A 20317-nucleotide genomic window follows, 5' to 3' on the forward strand; every position below is an offset into this window, starting at 1 on the left:
AGGCTCTTAGGGACTGTGATGCCTGTTTTTCATGGTTGAGAACATGACTATCTGAGTTAACTGTAGCTCTGGGTTTGGCCCTCAGCATTACACAGACTAGGTGAGGTGATACATATCTATAAATCCAGCACTTTCAGGGAGAAGGCAGAAAGATCAAAAGTTGAAGAAGCCAGTCTGAGTTGTATTAAGAACTCACTCAAAAGAACGAAAAGGAGGAAGAGAGGGAGGAAGGGAGGAAGGGAGACAGGGAGGAAGGAAGGGAGGGAGGAAGGAAAGGAGGGAGGAAGGGAGGAAGGAAAGGAGGGAGGAAGGAAGGGAGAGAGGGAGGAAAGAAAGGAGGGAGGGAGGGTGAAAGAAAGGGGGAGGGAGGAAGGGGATGGAGGGACAGAGAAAGGAAAAATGAAAAAATAAAAGAAATAAATAGAAAAAAAACAATAGCAGAGTTCAAATTTTCAAAGAGGAGAGGGTTTTAGAGAGGAGTGAGACTTTAACTGAGCTCTAAAGCCTAGGGTGGGCAGCAAGCCAACTTGGAATTGTCCTTGTTTTCAGCTTTAAGCTCTACTTCCTTGGGGAAAGACACCCAAAAAATGGTGCTGCAATCTAGACCAGCATTGGTCAACTCCAGCACCAAACAGCCTAGAGTCCATATGCACCTTGCTCTGCCTGGTAGCTCTTAAATCATCTTGAGCCCTTAAATCCTCATCTTGCAGCAACAGCAACACTAATAGTCTCTGACGTTTCATTTATTGACTATTGTTTATGTACTGCTCCTTCCCAATATTGCCAAGCATGTAATTTTTTATTGACAATCTTGAATGTGAAATTGTGGCAAATGCTACTAAGAGATGCCTCTTGTGGTAACTAAATGTGATGCTTATAAAGAATTAAACTGTGCTTGGGAGACAATGAGGCACGAGTTAGTCATAGCTATGACTTTGGCAAGAAACTGAGAAAGTGTTGGTTTTGGTAACGGGGACACCATACATAATGTTTAAGTAGAAATTCCTGCTATATAAATAACAGCAATAATTTTAAAGTTTTCCCATTTGTAGGAAGTGGATGAGGGAGAAGAGGGGAGGCACCTCAGTGAAGAATCTGTGAGAATGGGCTTGGGCCCTGTAGTAGTAGTAACAGCTGAATCTCTGTGCCTGCTTGTTTCAGGTTGGAATTAAAAATTACAGAACAGTTCAGTTAGTAAAGAGATTATCTCAAAAACCTCAGAACCAGAGTTCTGTCCACAGAATATATGAGAAAGAAAAAAGGAGAGGGAGAGAAGAAAAGAAACAAAAACAAGTTACCCTAGTGCTGGAAGGAAAAGACAGAAGGGTCCCTGAGATTTGCTGGGTAGTCTAGCTTCAGGATAATGAGACCTCTGACCTCAAATGCGCAGAGTGTACAGAGAGAGAGAGAGAGAGAGAGAGAGAGAGAGAGAGAGAGAGGAAAGGGAGGAAAGGAGAGAGGGAAAGGGGGGATTTTTAAAGATGGTTGAAGTTATACAAGTGACTGAGTAAGACCAACAACATTGTCTTCTGTCCCATGCTCACGAATGATACAGAAAAACACACGTGATAACAATATGACAGGTGTCTACAATCATGCCAGCGTGCTCTGCATCGGTCAGGAATACTTCACTGCTGGTTAGTCACAGAGAATTCATGTACTGGAAAGTTGTGATGATAATGTGAACCCTGGGACATCGCAGGGTGGGTACCCAGAAGTGCTCTGAGACTTGAAGCATTCCTAGGGGGAGGTAGAAGGATACAGAGAAAAGATCAGTAAAATAGAGAGAGGGGGAGGAACAGATGGAGGGGGAGGAGAAGGCTTTCTTGACCCTAAGGACTGTATTAATGAGACCAGTAGACACCTATAAGGATATTGGAACTTTCTGGATCCCAGCTCACCTCCAGGCTTCCCAACAAACTGAGAAATATTAATAATAATAATAGCTAGCGTGTTTTGTGGGGTAATTGTGGGGCACACATGCCATGGTGGGTATGTGAGGCCAGAAGACAACTTTGTAGAATGGATTGTCTCCTTCTGGGAATCAAACCAGGTCTCCAGGACTGCCTAGCAAGTGTATTTGCTTGCCAGGCCATCTCAGAAGCTCTTTCCTCCAGACTTTTAACAGGCTGGACTTTTAGGCTATTTCAGGCTCTTTGAGCCATGAAAGCCTTTTACATTCACCCTCTGTGGACTCGACAGTGTAACAGTGTAGCAGTTTTACCAAATGAAATAATTTATCTACAATCCATGGAGTGTCCTTGTTGCTTTCAATAGCAGCAGAATACAGGCCCTGAACTTGACTTAGCCTCAGCAAGGTAAGCAGCATGTTAGGGGGTAGGGAGAGAAAAAAGAGAGAAAAAAAATCAACAATTAAAACATCAAAATACAAACAGTACAACAAGCCAATTTGTGTATGGACAGTGTAAATACTTCACTAGCCCCTCTGGGAATATAGGGGTCAAGAGTTGGGAATTTTCATTATTCTGAAATTCAAGAACACTGGCTCTTCAGGTAAGAGCAGATTACCTACCAACCCCAGGGTTCATTAGCTCACAAACATTAATAGAGGCCCTGCCATTTATCAAGTATGGAGCAAAGATTTATGGTTACAATCTGGAATTAGCAGATGTTCTCTGTTGATGTTGAGGGTAAGCCTGAGGTTTCAACCTATATGTTATTAAAATATATAGATTAATCTATGCATCAACTTAATATGTAGGTTAACATTTCCACCTAGCATATTGCAAATCTCTTTATAGAAGACTGCTTGAAGAAATTAGTCTAGGCAGCAGATAATGCACACAGCCATCAATAATTTTGTGACTCGTTGCTTAAACTTTCAAATATAGGTAATTCCATAGCTAAGCTATTATTGATAGTAATGGGTTTCAATGCTGGTCAGTGCCAGGGGCGCTTGACCTCAAGGGCATTTTAATTGCACAGGAACAGTTAAGATTAAAAGCTATTGATAGCTTCCAAAACGGTCCTGTCAACCTGTCAAAAGAATTGCTAAATCTACAGCAGTGCATCTTTGTTTTCCTTTTACAGTGGAAGACTGGGGGAGGAAGTCATGGCCAAATTTAAAATTACCTCCACCGAATCTCATCTTATACCAATTCCTCAGTATCCTGCCCCCCCCCACCTCTTTTTTTTTTTTTTTTTTAGAGATGTCAACAGTTGACAGGCCTGGAGAGGCAGCCGGGGCCTGAGCATGCTCAGTAGACAGCCACCTTCTATGCTTGCAGAGAGCTTCCCTTGGCACAGCAGCTAGCTCTAGACCTGAAGGCAGCCAGCGGGCTTGTGCACAGCTGCTGCTCCTTGCTGGAAAGCTGATCGCTGCACAGCGCCCTGCTTTGGATCCTCAGCAGCAGCTGAGCAGCCAGGAGTCCGGTATATGCCCAACTGAAGCTTGTGCAGGCTCCATGCTTGCAGGTCCTCCTCCTCTCCGCACGTGCCCTCCTGCAGTTCTTAAAACAACAGCTGGAATGATGGAGCAGAAATGACAGGTTCCGGATCCCAATTAATCAGAGGGGCCAGTAAGTAAAGCGACTCTCGGGAGCCCTCAGGATCATGTTTTCTCATGATCACATTTCCTCATTTCTTGGGACTCCAGGGTCCCCTGCTCAGGACCTGCAGAAGATGGTTACAGCATTGATTAGGATGATGCACTGTTTTCACCGCAGGTAAGGAGAGCATCTCTGCACATTTTTTGTTAACTTAGAAGGTTGGCAGGTCTCAGAGGAGTGGTTAAACAGCAGCGTTAATAGTTTGCTCCTAAAGGAAACTGGGGAAGGAATATTTCCAGGATTAAAAAATAATAATTTCTGATAAAGATTAAACAGCATTCTTGTTCCTTTTGATTCCGATCTTTTTGGACTCCTCGCCTGATGACCACCTTGGTAGAATTTTGCCTTGACCCTGACATTTAACTTTCCATTTGCAATATCAGGTTAAAGGTAACTTATTGTTTTTTTTTAAAATGAAGATTCCTGCTATTTTTTTTTTTTTTTAGGAAAGCAACTTCACATAATATAGATAAACTGATTAAAACAAAACACACACACACACACACACACACTCCAAATATTTGCCATCTCAGCCCAAAAAGAGAACAGCTGACATCAATTCAGCATTAACTTGTTCAGCACTGAACTGAAGCAGATTTGGTGCACACTGCGCTCATCTGATGTTTTCATTGCTGTCAAAACAGTGTTTAGGTTCTATTTCTGAGACACAAGCACATAACTTTTTGTGAAATTGTCACCCATTCTGTGGATAGTTGGCAAAACAGGCTCTCTGAGGAGACATCAGCTGAAAAGCAAAGGGTCATTTGCAAATGCAATTGTGTGTGTGTGTGTGTGTGTGTGTGTGTGTGTGTGTGTGTGTGTGTGTTGGAAACTGTGGAATCAAATTTCCAGATGGTTCTTTACATGAACAAAGCAAGAGAATGGTGGGCTTTTGAAACTGAAACCAAAAGCATTTGAATAAAATTAAACACATATTTCCAAAGGAAAAATGCATCCAAATGGCCATTTAATTGCAGCTACAACTTCCATTGCTATCAATTTGCCTGGATGTTTTAAAAGATGCAAGCAAAGTGGGGATAGCTTTGGGAGTATTCGCTGCTCTCCAGCAACCTGATCAATCAGGCAGGAAGATGCCTTCTTCCTACTTTGACATTAGTTATCTTTCATCCTTACTTAAATGATAAACAGTAATAACTTACAATAGTAATTTATTTCTCTTAGATATCAAATGATTGGAGTTGTTTTTGTTTTTTCCTGTCAAGGCTGAAGGGGGGGAAGAAAAACTGTGAAAGATAAAGAGGAAGAAAACAGCATGGCCTCATGTGACGCTCAGTGGTTAATAGTTGGGGAAAAGTTGGACTTTTAACTCCTTATGAAAATAGCAGCTAACACTTAGGATGCATTCCTTTGTGGGCACATTTTTAATCATAGACAAGTGACACCCTCACTCTTGGCACAATCAGCTGTTGCCTTAACACCTGCTTTATTATGGAATTAATGTTCCCCATAAGCACTTGCCATTCTCCACAGCAGATCTATACAAGTTGTGAACATGGACCTGACGCATGAAATTAAGTCAGGTAGGCAAGGCCAGGGAGGTGTGTGTCAGCCTTGAAAGGGGCCAATTAAGGATAATGGTTTCAGCCAGTCAACACCTTGCAACAAAGCTAGATAAAAAGGGACAAAATGCACAAACAAGCACATTGCCTATAGAGAGGGGGCTAAAACTTGCTGTTTCTAGTTTGTTCTGAAGTAGAAGACCCTAACTACATTGAATTAAATGGTTTTATTGCACAAAAGAAAGACAGCTCTTTTATAGCTTTGTTTCCCTGGAGGAAGCCTATGCTGCCCTCCTCATATTAATTATTATTGTTATTATTATTATTGTGTAAATACACAGGTAATACCAATAGCAACAATCCCATTATGAGTGTTCTGCTTACCTATAAAATTCATCATGTAAAGCCTGGCCTATGACTTGCTCACACTGTAGAGCTCCAAGGTCTCCATTCATAAGCCATACCCTTTTCAGAAGCCCCCAGTGACAAGCAATGCTCTGTTAAACTTGCTTGTAAGCAGTCACTTAGAATGTCTTCATCAAGAGGAAGAAGAAAACCATGAAGTTATTTGCATATTTGGATGTGCAGGATAGGCAGTGATTTGGGCTCAACCCTTCTTTCACCATGGCTAATAATGACACAGGAGCAGGGGTCAAGCTATGTAGTGCTTCCCATTGGAAAGACTGGGACACTGCTCAGATAGGGGCACCTCCTTTGCTAACCTCCATCCTCACTAGGCTCTGTTGGTGTACCTCCAGAACCATGCAGGAAGGGTGTGGGGTTTCCTATGGTGACTTAAGCTTTGAGGCAAGGGCTGGAGATGGTGTGAATTTCATTTTCTCTTAGCAATTCAATAGGACCAGATAAATCTCCAGTCCTAATACACTTAAGAGAGTACTTCCCTTGTCCTTCATTGTTTGAGAATGTGTGCCCGCCTCTATTATTTCTACCATTTTTTGTGATGCACTTAACTAGTGCTCAGTATGAGAACACAATTTAGCTGTGGCTAAATTCAATCTCAAATCCTGGATAAGGAAATATCCAGAGTTTCGTTTCAAGTCTTCATGAATAAAAGTGTTTGTTTCATTAAGCAAGTCTACATCTTTCATGACTAAGCCCCTCATCAAGTGTTTTCAATCAGTTTAAGACAGCTAATCAATTATATTTGTATAGCATGCAAGGTTTTAGTACCAGTTCTACTGGCTCATTTTTGATTGAATGAAGGAATTTTCCATTGTTTAGATAACCCCTTAGTTTTCATCTTAGCGATTTATAAAAAGATAACTGTCCCTGTGCAGGATGAGAAATAAATGCTAACTGGAATCTAGACAAGGAACCTGAAATGTCCAATTAATTCTAGGATTGCTATACATGTGTCCAAATTTGCCTGAAGTCCATGTCATCCTCAAGAACGTTGTTACCTGTAGTCAGGACATTCAGATTGTTGCTGCTGGGAATACAGCCAGAGAACACAGACACTGGCTGAGTTTTGAGGAGACCCTGGCCCTGGTTCCCTATGGCATTATTTTGGTTAAGTAGCCCAGCAAGGGAAGATAAGTGTAGGTCACAGCTAACAGCTTTCAAACATTCTCATCCTCTCAGAGTCTGAATATCTAGACGTTTTCGGAGCTGTGAGGAGCTAAGAAGTAGCATGGAGTATAGTTTCAGACAGATTAGCAGGAGTATCACCCCCACCCCCCCACCACAAAGCCACCTACCTCTATGCATACGAGGAGCTGAAGTTGATCCAGGAGTACAGTTAAAATCAGGGAACATAGTCCTGTGGGGTTTGTGTGTTTGTTTTTGTCTTCGTTATAGAGATGCTCTGTCATATACAGTGGAATTCACTGGACAATATAGAGGCAATGTGCATGTCTGAAACAGGGAGTATTAGTAATGTGTGTAATCAGGGCAAAGAGGTAGGGCCCATGTGTGCATGAGATGAAGATGTAGGAGATCAGGCCTGTCATAGGCTGCCGAAACTGAGTTTCTACTTTATTTTAAATTTTTTTTGAGAATTTCATACCTGATTACTGTATTTACATAATCTCCACCCTCTTCCTCCCAACTTCAACTCCTCATTGTATCCCACTAACTCCCAAATTAATATCTTCTTTAATTATATGATTACATGTATGTATACACCCACATGCACACAACCTACTGTGTCCATTTAGTGTTACTTTCATGTAAGTGTATGTACTTGGGATAGGATAACTGATCAGGGAGTTTGTCTCTGGAGAGAAATTGATTCTCCCTTACTCAGCAACCTTTGATTGCTGTAGCTCTTCATCTACCTGAGGGACCTTGTGAAATGTACCCCATTTATATTGTCATGTCCATTGGTGACACCATTATGTAGGTCTTGTGTAGACAACCATACAGTTGAGACTTCATGGATGAAGTTTCCTTTTCATGTTGAGAAGAGTAAATAAATTTGCAGGTAAATGCATAGAATCAGAAAATGCTGTACTGAGTTAGGTAACACAGAGCCAAGTACAGCATGTTCTCTCTTACTTGTAGATCTTAGTTCTGGCTCTTTACATTTGAGTATATAACCCAAAATAACCAAAGAAGCCAGGAAATAGAAAGGGACCATGGGAAACGTGGAGGAGCCTGGACTTTTAAAGCACAGAGGATTCACTGGAGTATCTCACATTTGGAAGTGTGGCTGATGCATGAATGAATGATGCACGTGAGAGGGAAGCTATGCAATCAAAGCCCATGCTCTGGGGGTGCATCATGCCTGGGTTGTTGCTTAAAAGTATTTGCACTTTGTACTTTCAAGCTGGAATGACTTTTAATATAACTTATTTTATGAAATAAGGCTGCATTGGTTTGTCTCCAGATATCTAAAAGTCAACATCCAAGACACAGTTGGTGTTGGTAACCCAAGATATTCCTCATATTGTATTCCCTGCCTTGGTTAGGAGCTTTAACTTTCTTTGTTTTGTTTTGTTTTTCTTGTTTCTGAGAGTGGCTTTGAACTTGTTACCCTTGGAGCTAAGGCTTCCAAGTGTTGTAATTGTGAGTATGTACCAGCCCACTCAGCCTTTTCTTATTTTTGGAGGGGTCCCAGACAGGCTTTCTCTGTGTAGCCCTGGTGGTCCTGGAATTTGTTCTGTAGCCCAGGCTGGCTCTGAACTCACAGATATCTGCCTGCTAAATGCTGGATAAAAGACCTGTCTCCACTTAACCACTGATTCCAATCCAGGCCTGATGTCATGTGTTTTGTGACTACAGAGCTTGGTGCCACCATATGCTCACTTGGAGAATAGTGTGATCAATATAAAAGCATTGTTTCTAAGTACTTAAAGATTGTCTTCTATTAGACTCCAGTCAATGTGACTTCGGCTTTGACATTTGACTCTATGCATGTGACTGCACCTCACTGATAGTTAATTGGTGAGAACGTGACAAGGGAACAAAGACATTGAGCACTTTTTCCTTAGAGGCCATCCTTCAGCAGCTTCCAGACTGGAGGGGTTTGTGCTTACGAGAGGGTACTCATGTCTTGGTGTGAGTCGACATGTTTGCTCTGTTTTGTGTTTTAGTTTATTTATTTTTTTCTTCCTGTGCTGTTCTGCATTATTTGCTTAAACTTAGGAGATGGGTGAATTAGGGCCTGGAGCTCAGTCTGGTCTGATAGCTCTTTTTGGAAATAAAGTGTTATCAGAAGACACTGCTTTCTTTCACTTCTAAATTGTATAGGGGATACATTTGAGTGTTTGGGACAGAGGCCAAATGACCTGCAAAGGAGAAAATGCTGACGTCATTGGTGAAGTTCCCTGACCTTTCCTGTGACCTGAGGAAGGAGCTGCAAGCTAAGATTAGGGTAGGACATGTGATGACTAATAACATTTCCAAGTGACACCTGCCAGGCCCTTTTATGGAGTAACAAATGCTAATGTTAATGTTGATTGTGAATATAAAAAAACCTGGAATAAGGTCTGATGGTTTTGTTTTAGTTACTATCATCACTTAAGGGTTTGTAGCATCACCCCTGGTCTCCTAGAACCCCAAGCATCCTTAATTGACCACACCTGAGTGATGGTCTACTTTGCATTAGGCATCTCAGCTGGCTCTGGTCACCAGCTGCTGCTCCCAGAAGCCTTAGTTTAGAACAGTGGTCCAGAGCTGTGAGTTATGTTCAAGAATTACCTGGGGAGTTTAAAAAGTTGCTTTCTAAAACTCATCTTAGGCATCACTCAAACTTATCCAATCTGAAGCTCCATGGATGTCCTGCATTTTAAAGAGACTGTTACTAAGCCACTGGTTCTCACCCTTTCTAATGCTGTAATCCTTTAATACAGTTCCTCATGTGCTGGTGACTCCCAACCATAAAATTATTTTCCTTGCTCCTTCACAACTATAATTTTTCAATTGTTATGGATTGGAATATAAATGTTTTTGGACATAGAGGTTTGCGGAGGGGTCTTAACCCACAGGTTGAGAACTGCTATCCTAGAGTCGATTGGCTTGATTTTTCAAGGAGCCTTTGTGTGGGTTTTGGCTCAGGTGTTTGCGGTGTTTGACTCTAGGTTTGAAGCAACAGTTTGGGAGGGGTTTCATTGCATTATTAATTTTAAGAAACACTTCAAACTGGGTTTCTGTTTGTAGTGTGGCTACTGGATTTGTTGGCAGATTGCAATATAGCTATCTGTAAAGCATGCTATATTCAACAACACACAAGCCTTTCCATTTTTCATAGTGAATTTGCAAACCTATGTCTCAATGTAGAAGCCTGGTTGTGGCTCTGTGTGTGAAACTCCTTCTCCCCTTTCCTGAAAAGGGAGTGAGACTTTCTCTTGAAGGGGACATGAGTGGTTCACATTTGCCACTCTGACACCAATTGGCTTCTGGAAGAGGAAACGGCATTGGGGAAGTCTTTCTTGGCTCTTCCTACACTGCTAATGGGAGAATGTGCCTCTTCTCCACACAGTTAAAGGCCTGTGCTCTGCATGTACTTTTGCATGGAGATTAGTGTCTGGCCTTTACCACAGGATCCACGTTTCTTTATTAGATTGATCTTCAAATATGTCTTTATTTTTGTGCATGTGTATGTGGGGTTCACATATGTGTGCAGGTGCCCAAGTATACACATGGCAAGCCAGAAGAGGATGCTTCCTCCTTCCTAGGTATTTATCTTAGTTTTGAGGCAGTATCTCTTGATGAACCTGGGGCTCACTGTTTCGGTTAGGTTGGCTGGTAGATAATCCCCCAGGATCTGTCTCTCCCCTACCCTGCAGCCCAACAATGGACTGTGTCATACAGTCTGTACACAGTCATTGTTAATCCAAATTCAGGTACTCAATGCTCATGAGACACTTTACCCAGAGTCACCTCTCCAGCCTCCATTTTAATTTTTGTTGTTGCTATTTGTAACTCTTTGAAGCTGACTGAGCATTATGTCAGGATACAAATGAGGAAAACCAGCAATGAAATAAGAAGTGTAGAAATACCAATTCGTGTGTTGGCAGCCAGCATAGTGACTGACAAGTGTGAACCACATACAAAGCTCCCAAGTTCTGTGTATCAGGAGCCAACATTCTGACATGCTGGGGCCTATATACCATTTTATTTTTTAAATTTGCTCCTAAAAGTCTAGGAATAATTACTGAAACTTTATGGATCACCAAACCCATACAACTAAATAACTACCAACTCCCCTGGGTATGTAATTCTATACTATGAATCATGACTGTTGTTGCATAGTATAGGAATGTAAGCTTGACAAATGGCTGAACAAGAACAATGATCTATAGATTTGAAGGGCTCATGTATTAGGTACATTTGGATTAATTACGCTTTGACCTGGGTAGTTTCAGTAAAATTTTACATGTTTTCTTGGGCACTTTGTCAAGATTAAAAGGGATATTTGGAAGCTGTTGTTAAGGGTAGACCTTTGGTCTTCTTTAGTCCATGGATGCCATTCTGGTTGTCTTCTTCTGCTCTATAAAGAGGGGCTTTTATTCACAAGGGCTTTCTTTGGGGAGGGGGCTTAAGGCGCACAAATGCACCTGCTTCTTCAGTCCGTGGCTTCTAGGAAGCTGTAGTCTCCAGAGCGATCATAGAGCAAGGCCTTTGTTGTTGTTATTGTTTGTGTGGGTTTTGGTTTGTTTTTCTTTTGAGGCATGGCATCACTAGGTAGCCTCGGCTGGCCAGAAACTAGTTATGTAGATCAGGCTGGATTTACAGAGATTCATCTGCCTCTGCCTCTCAAGTACGTAGATTAAAGGTATGTGCCCCCATGTCCCTGATGATACAGTCTTAAGGACACCCATTTGAAGTGCAAGATTCAGTGAATTGCTCACCTAGAAGAATGGATTAAAATATTTCCTAGGACTAATACTATATTGGGATTAAATCATCACTATTTACCTGTTTTCATAGTCAAATTTCTGAGTCAAGAAATTATAAATGTATAGGCTAGGCCAATGCCAAAGATGTAGATGCAAGGATGCTTTGTATGAAAACAAAATTGAGACTTTTATTTTTTTGCTCTGTTCATAGGAGGTACTTTAGGTCGTTGAGTTTCTTTGGAAATGGGCTTTTACTTATGCATAAATACAGTCTATACTTCATTTAATGCTTTGCTCTTGCTTTCTTGAAGTTCTTATTACTTTCTTACAAAGGAACTCTGCTTTTAAAATTTTGAATAGTGCCCATAAGTTAATTGAGTTATTTTTGCCCATTTTAACTTGTATTTACCTTTAGTTCCCTGTAGAGTTTCAGCATGATGCCTATTGGACAAATGAGTGAACCTTTCTCTTACTAAGAGCAAAATAAAGTAAGTTTTGCATCATTATAGGTCTATAGTTTAGGTCACTGTATTCCCAAGATGAATTCAAATAATCCTTACATAATAAGGGAGTGGTTGAATGGTGGTTTAGAAGAAGCACGAGACTGAATAAATTTTAAGAAATATAAGTGTTTTTGCTATCCATCCATCTATGTATCTATCAATATCTATCTATCAATCATCCATCTATCTATTTATCTATCCTCTATTTGAATAAGGATTTCTTGTAACCTATATTAGAGACTCTTCAGTTGTAGTTATGGCTGTGCATGTGTTTCTGTCTTCCACAGTGAAGATTTGCACCCTGAAGGTCTGTCCCCAGCGAGGCACAAGTTTTGATTGAATAAGAGATTTGTCTAGGTTGCTGAGGGTGGGGAGCAAGGTTTATTGCATACCAAGAGAAATGTAGGGTAAAATAGGAAAAGTCCACACTAAAAGTATAGTTCACTATGTATGGGATGGTTCTGTGAGAAGATATATCAGCAAGTCTGACATGTCTAACTTGGTCACTGCTGTTCTTTGAGAGGGCTATGATGCTCTTTATAGCCTGTGCTTATGGATAGACTGGGTGATGCTTGGTTTTACAAACCAAGTCATGGTATAAAGTACCAGCTTATTGCCAGCTACTGTTCTCTTCATGTTTCCCAGATGAGATAACTAGAGAATATAAACTATGTGATGCCTTTGCTTGTCAGCCTACTGCCTTTTTCATACAGTTTGTCATGGATATGACCGAACAAATGGTGTGTGAGGGGGTGCTCAAAAGTGAGTTGTGGTTGTGGGTTGGTCTGTCTCTCACAATATGTAATGACCACATTGTCCTACAGAAAGCAAGGGTTATTGCAGAAGTGTAGATTACATGCATCTCTTGATGACAGATTGTGTAGGAGATAAAAGTGACAATACAAAATGAAACCTGTAACTCTGGGAATGATGGAAATATGTAAAGCTCACATTCTAAATGAGAGTTTTTCATCTCTAAAAAAGACACTTGAAGAGACCTTACAAGATGCAGAGCCTTTCTGCAACATGCCTTGCCTAGAGGGAAAGTCACATGCTCAGAGCGAGTGCATCTGCAGAGATCAGAAGCATGGGGCCATCAGCTAATTCCAAATGTCATTGTCTACCATTGTGAAGACTTTTCAGATGGAGACACAGAGAAATTGGCCATAGTGAGTAGGGAAGACAGAAAGCAGCAAAGGGTAAGTGTCTGAAGTTACACAGAAAGAGATTACCATTTTCTGAGAACCCACCATATACATAATAGGTATTTATATAACTGAGGTACCAGTGATACAGAACTTAGAATGTGAGCATAGTTCCTACTTTCATGGAACCCAAATTTTGACAGATCAAGAGAAAGACAATACAATGTAATATTAACAGTACAGCCATTATGGAAAATATTCAGAGGTTGCTTGACTTAAATAAACTTCCACCACTGGGAATATATCAAAATATTGTACAGCCAGGATGCAAAATGATGTCTATAATCTTATGTTCATATCAGGATTATTCATGGTATCTAGGACATGGTGTCAGTCAGTGTGCTCACTAGTAGGACAAAGAGCATGTCTTGTAAATGCAGTGTGTAAATTCAGCCTCAAATAAGAAAATCCTGTTATTGGCAAGAATGTGGAGGAACCTAAAGGGACAGAAAGATAAGTGAGATAAGCCAGGCATAGAAAAGCAAATGTAATCTTTAAAGGGCGGATTGAAAAGTTGGAAAAGAGGATGGGTCCATGAGATGACAGCTGAAGAATACAGAGTTTCCTTTTGTAAATAATAAGCTTAAGAGATCTGTTGTACATGATGACAACTGTGTATAATGTATTATATTAAAATTACTAACAGTAGTTTTAAGTATTCTCACCACAAGAGAAGTACGAGGTAATGCATATGTTATGAACTTAATTAGGTATTCTACAATTTATACATAGCTTAAAAGAAGCTATAAATGATAAATGATCCAATTTTACCAATCAAAAATTAGAGAATGAAGGTTGGCTAAATGGTTCATTGATAAAAAACATTGGCTGCCAAGTCTGACCACCCATTAATAATGCTCCTCATGGAGGAAGGAGAGAACTGACCCCTGAATGGTGTTCTCTGACCTCCACATTCATGCTATGACATGTTCATACCCATATCTACTTACATCCATGATATATAAATAAAATGTAAAAAGATTTAAAGTTAGAGAATGTGGCTGGGGGGATGACTCTATGGTAAAGTACTTGTACAAGTCTAGGGACCTGATTTCAAATCCTCAGAACCCATAGAGCTGGGTATGGTAATATGCATCTGGAATTTTGGTCTTATATGCAGAGATAAGACAGAGACAGGAGAATGCCCAGAAGCTCTTGTGTCAGCTAGTCTGTCTTCTGCAGTGGTAAACAATGTCTCAATCAAGGTGGAAGTTAGGACCTACTCCTAAGGTAATTGTTCTCTGACCCTGTGTATTGTGTCATGCACACACCCACAGTTATGCCCATATATATATATATATATATATATATATATATATATATATATATGATGACATGTCATCTCTCTCTCTCTCTCTCTCTCACACACACACAGTTACAAAGAAAATGACTAAAAGGCATATCAGAGGTGTGAGTATTAAAAAGAGAATGTAAATATAAATGATTATAGACCCTATAGAGGTTCCTGGGGGTATAGAAATGTCCTCCTTTTCTTTCCCTTTTCCACATATGCATACCACACAATGTAGTCATTTGTTAAGAGCTCCATTTTCTTATATCATAAACTACTCTTGATCAAGTCATTGCAGAGCTGGTCAGTGTGACTTATGGGGCTTAAACTGAGTTCAGAGCTGCCTATCACGCTAGTACTATGGTATTAAATAGTCCATTTCTAAGTATCAGAGTTATATCAAGTAAGATATGGTGGTTAGCTGAAATCGCCAACTTGATGCACTCTAGAGTCATCCGGTAAGAGGGTCTCAGTGAGGGACCTGAGACCTGTCTAGATTAAGTTGATCAGTAGGCATGACTGTGCAATATTGCCTTGATTAAGTTAATTGAGGTGGGAGGATGGTCCACTATGGGTGGCACCATTCTCTAGATAGAAGGTCTGAAATAGTATGAGTGTGGGGAAAGGTTAGCCATTTCAAGTTCCTGTCATCTTGACTTCCCCACAATGATGGGTTGTAACCTGGAATTGTGAGCTGAATTAAATACTTTCTTTCCTAAGTTGTGTTTGCAAGGGTATTTTTTTTTAATCACAGAAACAGGAACAAAATTAAGACAAATGCTAAAGCATGGAAGATTATACTGATTTTACTACCTTCATATTTCTTATGACTATATTTGCCTGAGAAGAAAAATAAAAACAAAGATGTCAGAAGTTTATTACTATTAATATTTAAGTCACTTGTGGCAGGTTTCTCTCTAGTTTACATTTATTGATATAAATTAGTAGGATGACTATTAAGGATATTTTTAAATTTTTCAATATTTAGATATTATGGAATGAGAAAATATGTAGAATCTAGCAAGTAGAATGATATTGCCTAATTTAAGCGATAATGCATGGTGTATTTGATGTTTTAGTTATGCAAGAACAGTCAGCTTAAACATTTTGAGGTCTGAATTATTGTCAAATCTTTGCTTTTACATTGTAACATTTTTTTTTAAAAAAAATACCACTCAGAATCTAACAGAAAAATCCCATTGTGTCCTCCAAGTTGGTGTCTTGCCCAAATGCAGAGGTTGATATATTCAACATCATGGGAATGATATTAAGAGGTGATATTTTTGGAAACAACCAGGCCTTGAGGTTAGGATCCATGCCTCTCCTGGTTTGAGTATGACCGCTTACCCACAGGCTCCCGTTTTGAGGGCTTGAGCTGGTGGCTATTTGGGGGGGCTATATTTATTACTCTCCTTTTTGCTTTGACAGAATAACTGACATGAAGCAACTTGAAGAGGAAGTGTTATTTCGGCTCACAGGGGACACATTCCACCAGGGAAGGGAAGCATCGGGACAGGGGTGGAAGGCTGGCTGGTCCTAGCCCAACTGCACTTAGGAAGAAGAGCGCAGACACAAGTGAAGCCAGGCCCTAAAATCTCAAGGTCTGCTCATAGTCACCCACTTCATCCACAAAGCTCCACCTCCTACTCATTCAGCCTCTAGCTGAGGGTCAAGTGTTCGGATGTGTGAGCTCCATTTCTGAAACCGAAGCTTATTTCTCCTCATGCATACTAGTTGTGTGTAACTTACCACTCTAAAATTCAGTAATATGTAGAAGTTCTACTTTGGATTGTATGTAGAATGTTTACACTTTAGTGTATATAGGAGTCTACATTACATTGTATACAGACAGCTACAGTGTAGTGTATGTAGGCAGCTACATTGTATATAGACAGCCACACATTGTATTGTGTATAGATGCTACATTTTATCTTTTACAGATAACTACATTGTATCCTGTATAGACAGCCTTCTTTGTAGAAGGCTACATCATATCATGTGTACATAGATATAGTATGTATAGATGGCTACATTGTATCACAGTAGTGTAGACAGCTACATTGTGACATGTGTAGATAGAAGCATCCTATAATGTGTAGATGGCTACATTGTATCATATGTGGAAGGCTACATTATCTTATGTGTAGACAGCTACTTTGTATTATGTGTAGACAGCTACATTGTATTTTATGTAGACAGCTACATTTATTGTGTGTAAATAGCTACATTGCATTATGAATATACTGTAAAAAGGTCATGCCTTCCTGCCTTCTAGGTTGTGTTGGGAATAACAGTAAGTGCAAGTATATAGGGAGCAGAGGGCAAAGATAAGGGAAAATGATGATTATTGTTATAACCAAATACTTATTCCAAAAGATTTTTCAAAAAGATGATTATCTTATCTGTGTGTGGCAGTACATGACTGTAATCCCACTGTTCAGGAAGGTGAGGCAGTAGGATCTCAAATCTTAGGTCAGCCTAAGCTACATGATGGAATCCAGTCTCAAAAATAAGAATTCTCTTAGAAGAATATAATAGAAACACCCTAACACATTTTCCCATATTATTTGTGATTAAGGAACTCAACCATTGTAGTGTAGCAGACTTTTATTGAATTTAGATTTTGTTAAATATTGATTCTTGACCAGTATCATTAGTACATGTGCCCAGTAAATTACTTTTTGTTGTTTAGTTTAAGATTATAGCAAATACTTAGGAAGTGCTAGATACTTATGGTAGATGCAAAACTTATAGAATACTTATGGTAGATGAGGTGCATGCGTGAATACACTTAAAATTCACAACATGAAAACAATGGTAGGTATCAGTAGCCCTATTAGACAGATGTTGAACCCCCCCCCCCCATAGACAGTTAAATGTAAAACCTGAGGTCTTAGCTAGTAAGTGTGAGGAATGATAGTGTTGAGTTCACACTTGCTTAGGAGGCCATCATCCCTGCCAGTGATACTGTACTGCATTAACACAGGGGAAGGATGTTAGAGAGGAAAGAAATTATACAACAGCCTGTATTTGAGTTGTCCATAAGGGTCACAACATTCCTTCGGTATTAAAGATGGTTGTTGCTAGTTGATACTATTTGATTATGGGCTATATTAGGCAGTTTGGTATTCTTTCAAAAACAACAAAATTGATTATGGGCTCTAGTAGGCACTTCGGTATTCTTTCAAAAACAACAACAATAAAAATAAATAAATAAATAAATAAATAAACAAATAACTTCCATGACAGCTCTCTAAGGTAGCCATGGCAGATAGTTGGTAGATATGCTACCCATTCTATACATGATAAACTGCATCTGTAAAAGTATATACATTACCCAGATTCTTACTCATTGGTCTAATTTCAACACCACTGTATTACTTAATTCTTTTCTTTTCATGTGTGAATATGATGTGAAGTCTGTGTGTGTGTGCATGCATTCATGAGTGGTGTGTGTGTGTGTGTGTGTGTGTGTGTGTACATCCAGAGGCCACATAAAGACATCAGGTGTTATGTATCCTATTTTAGATTAAACACTGCATTCCCTGCTCTGTTTTATTCCCTGAGATGGGGTCCCACCCTGCTGGGCTGGCAGTCTCCTGTCTCTGGCCTCCACAGTGCTTGGGTTCTAGGCATGAACCACCAAACCTAAGTTTTGCATGGGTGCTGGAGCTGAACTCAGATCTTCATTCTTGAACACTAAGTTCTCTATTGCCCACTGGGCCAATTCTCTAGGCCCCTATTGTTTAAATATTTTTTAGTGAACACTGTGTTCTTGGTTTTGTTCTGCTGAAAGTATTTGGTTAATAATGATGAACAGTAAAAGTCAAAAACTGCCCTTCAAAAATCCCAGAATAAAGTCAAATTTCTGGTTTATTAGTAATTATTTGTGTTTCATGCCACCCAAAAGCAGAGACTTCATAGGGAAAAACAAAGGTAGCTCATTGGACTAGATGCAGTCTTTGTTGAGTCAGGCTTTCATTTTCCCAGCCAGGATTCAGCATAAAAATTCAATGAAATAATCCCCCATGACCACTAGATGGCGCATGAGAACAAAAGAGATGGTGATATTAATAGGCCACATGCAACCCTTCTTTCAAACAGTTGTAGAATTTATTTTCTAAGTGTCTCATTGAATCCAGACTAATAACCCATGTCAGTAATGCCTGAACTTTTATTTCTCCAATATGAAACTCTGCATTATTTTCAATTTGGGATGGAACTTTGATAAATCTAAGCAGAGAGCCATATATATATAACCAAAAAGGGCTCCTTAGCATCATGTCTATTCAATAACTCTGGCCCTAGCTGTAGCAAAATTATAGTACACTGGATGTATGAAAAAGATGACAGAGTCCAGGGTTGTCCCTGAGAACTCTATGAAATGAATTGCAATGCTGTTTTGGATGACAATGCGTTTGTTATCACAAAAACAGGCTTCTGGTATTACACAAACAACAGGGTCAAAAATCTTCCAAGCTCCATCTGCAGGGGTGAAACAAAAAGCTAGAGGACTTTGTTTTTAGGTTGTGAAACTGGCAGCTTGTGGGTTCTATAACTTGACTGGTTTTTATTTCAACTATTATAATTTTAATTTTAGACACCCTCTTACAGTTATTTATTTTGTGTTTTGTGGTTTATGTGTAGAGCATGGACATGTATGCTTCGTGGCGCATGTGTGGATCTCAGAGGCCAGTTCGGGGAAGTTAGTTCTCTATCCAACATACAGGACCTGGGAATCAAACCCAGGTCCTTGGGATTGATGGCGAGCCCCTCTACATGTTGAGCCACATTGCTGACATGTCATTTTAATTTCTTCACTTCATTACTCCTGTTTCTTTTGAGCCATAGAACCAGGGAAGGCAAGTAAAATAAGAAGTAGTAAATAAAATCTAGAAAACTAAAGACCACTGTGTAGCTGAGTCAAAGAATGTATGTTTCTATCAGATACTTTAATTTGACCAGACTCATGTAATTTTCCCTTATTTTTTTCTGATGTCTCTAATGCCAGGGAAATAATGTGAGTTATGGTTAGAAGGATTAGTCTGAGCCTTGTTCCTTTCAATAAGCCAAACCCTCAGTTAGAAAGCACTTTTCATCGTAGAAGGAAAAAAAAAAGTCATCATCAAGGAGCAAGGGTAAGAGCCTTTCCTGTCACAACTGCATAGACAAAGCCACAAAACTGGGAGTAAGGGTGAGCCAGTAATTCCAAAACATGTCTGAGACTTACACTATCACACACTCACTTGTAACAAGGGTTAGGTGCTGTTTGGATTCTCTCATTTAACTCTTCTCTCAGTTCTGTGATGAAGGGGATGTGTAAGCCCAGGGATTGGTGGTTGTCTGGCAAGTGATGGTGCTGGCTCCAGCTTTTTAAGGCCCAACTTGCAAGCACATCAATGTCATCTTTCTTGAGACAAGTGATATCCAAACATTTGGATCAGCATATTCTTTAGCTGCCATCTCACCTTTCTGGTCCTATGTCCTTCCATCTCTACTCCAGTGACCCCAGAGAAATAGGTCACTTAAAAAAAAAATTGCCAGGTGGTGGTGGAGAATGCCTTTAATCTTGCACTTGGAAGGCAGAAACTGGCAGATCTCTGTGAGTCTGAGGCCAGTGTGGTCTACAGAGCTAGTTCCAGGATATCTAGGGCTGTTACACAAAGAAATCCTGTCTTGAAAGACCAAAAAGAAAAACCAATGTTGAAGCATCTCTGGAATCCCTGCCCCTGACTTGGCTTCAAATAACAGTTGATGGCAATAGACAGCAGGGGTAGGGGGTGGGGTGGGGGGGTGGGGGGTTAGGGGGTGGGAGGGGTGGGGAGGGGGTGGGGGCAGTTTTCTTCTGCACTGTGACCATGGTAGTGGCCTGTGGACCAGTGGATGGCACTCCCCACCCATCACAATATGAGCAGCACTGACTAGAC

At 40.1% G+C, this 20317-nt stretch overlaps 1 protein-coding gene across 1 annotated transcript in view; it reads left to right on the top strand.

The window, feature by feature from the left end:
* Positions 1-3580: 3580 nt before the first annotated feature.
* Positions 3581-20317, top strand: part of Arhgap18 (Rho GTPase activating protein 18) — a 205936-nt gene continuing 189199 nt past the window's right edge. The window contains exon 1 of the mRNA XM_051175462.1: positions 3581-3686. Within this exon, the coding sequence (XP_051031419.1) occupies positions 3643-3686 (44 nt within the window). The 5' untranslated portion in view covers positions 3581-3642. The remainder of the gene's footprint in view (positions 3687-20317) is intronic.

This window comes from Phodopus roborovskii, unplaced genomic scaffold (genome assembly GCF_943737965.1).
Source record: "Phodopus roborovskii unplaced genomic scaffold, PHOROB, whole genome shotgun sequence".
In the NCBI taxonomy this organism is placed as follows: Eukaryota; Metazoa; Chordata; class Mammalia; order Rodentia; family Cricetidae; genus Phodopus; species Phodopus roborovskii.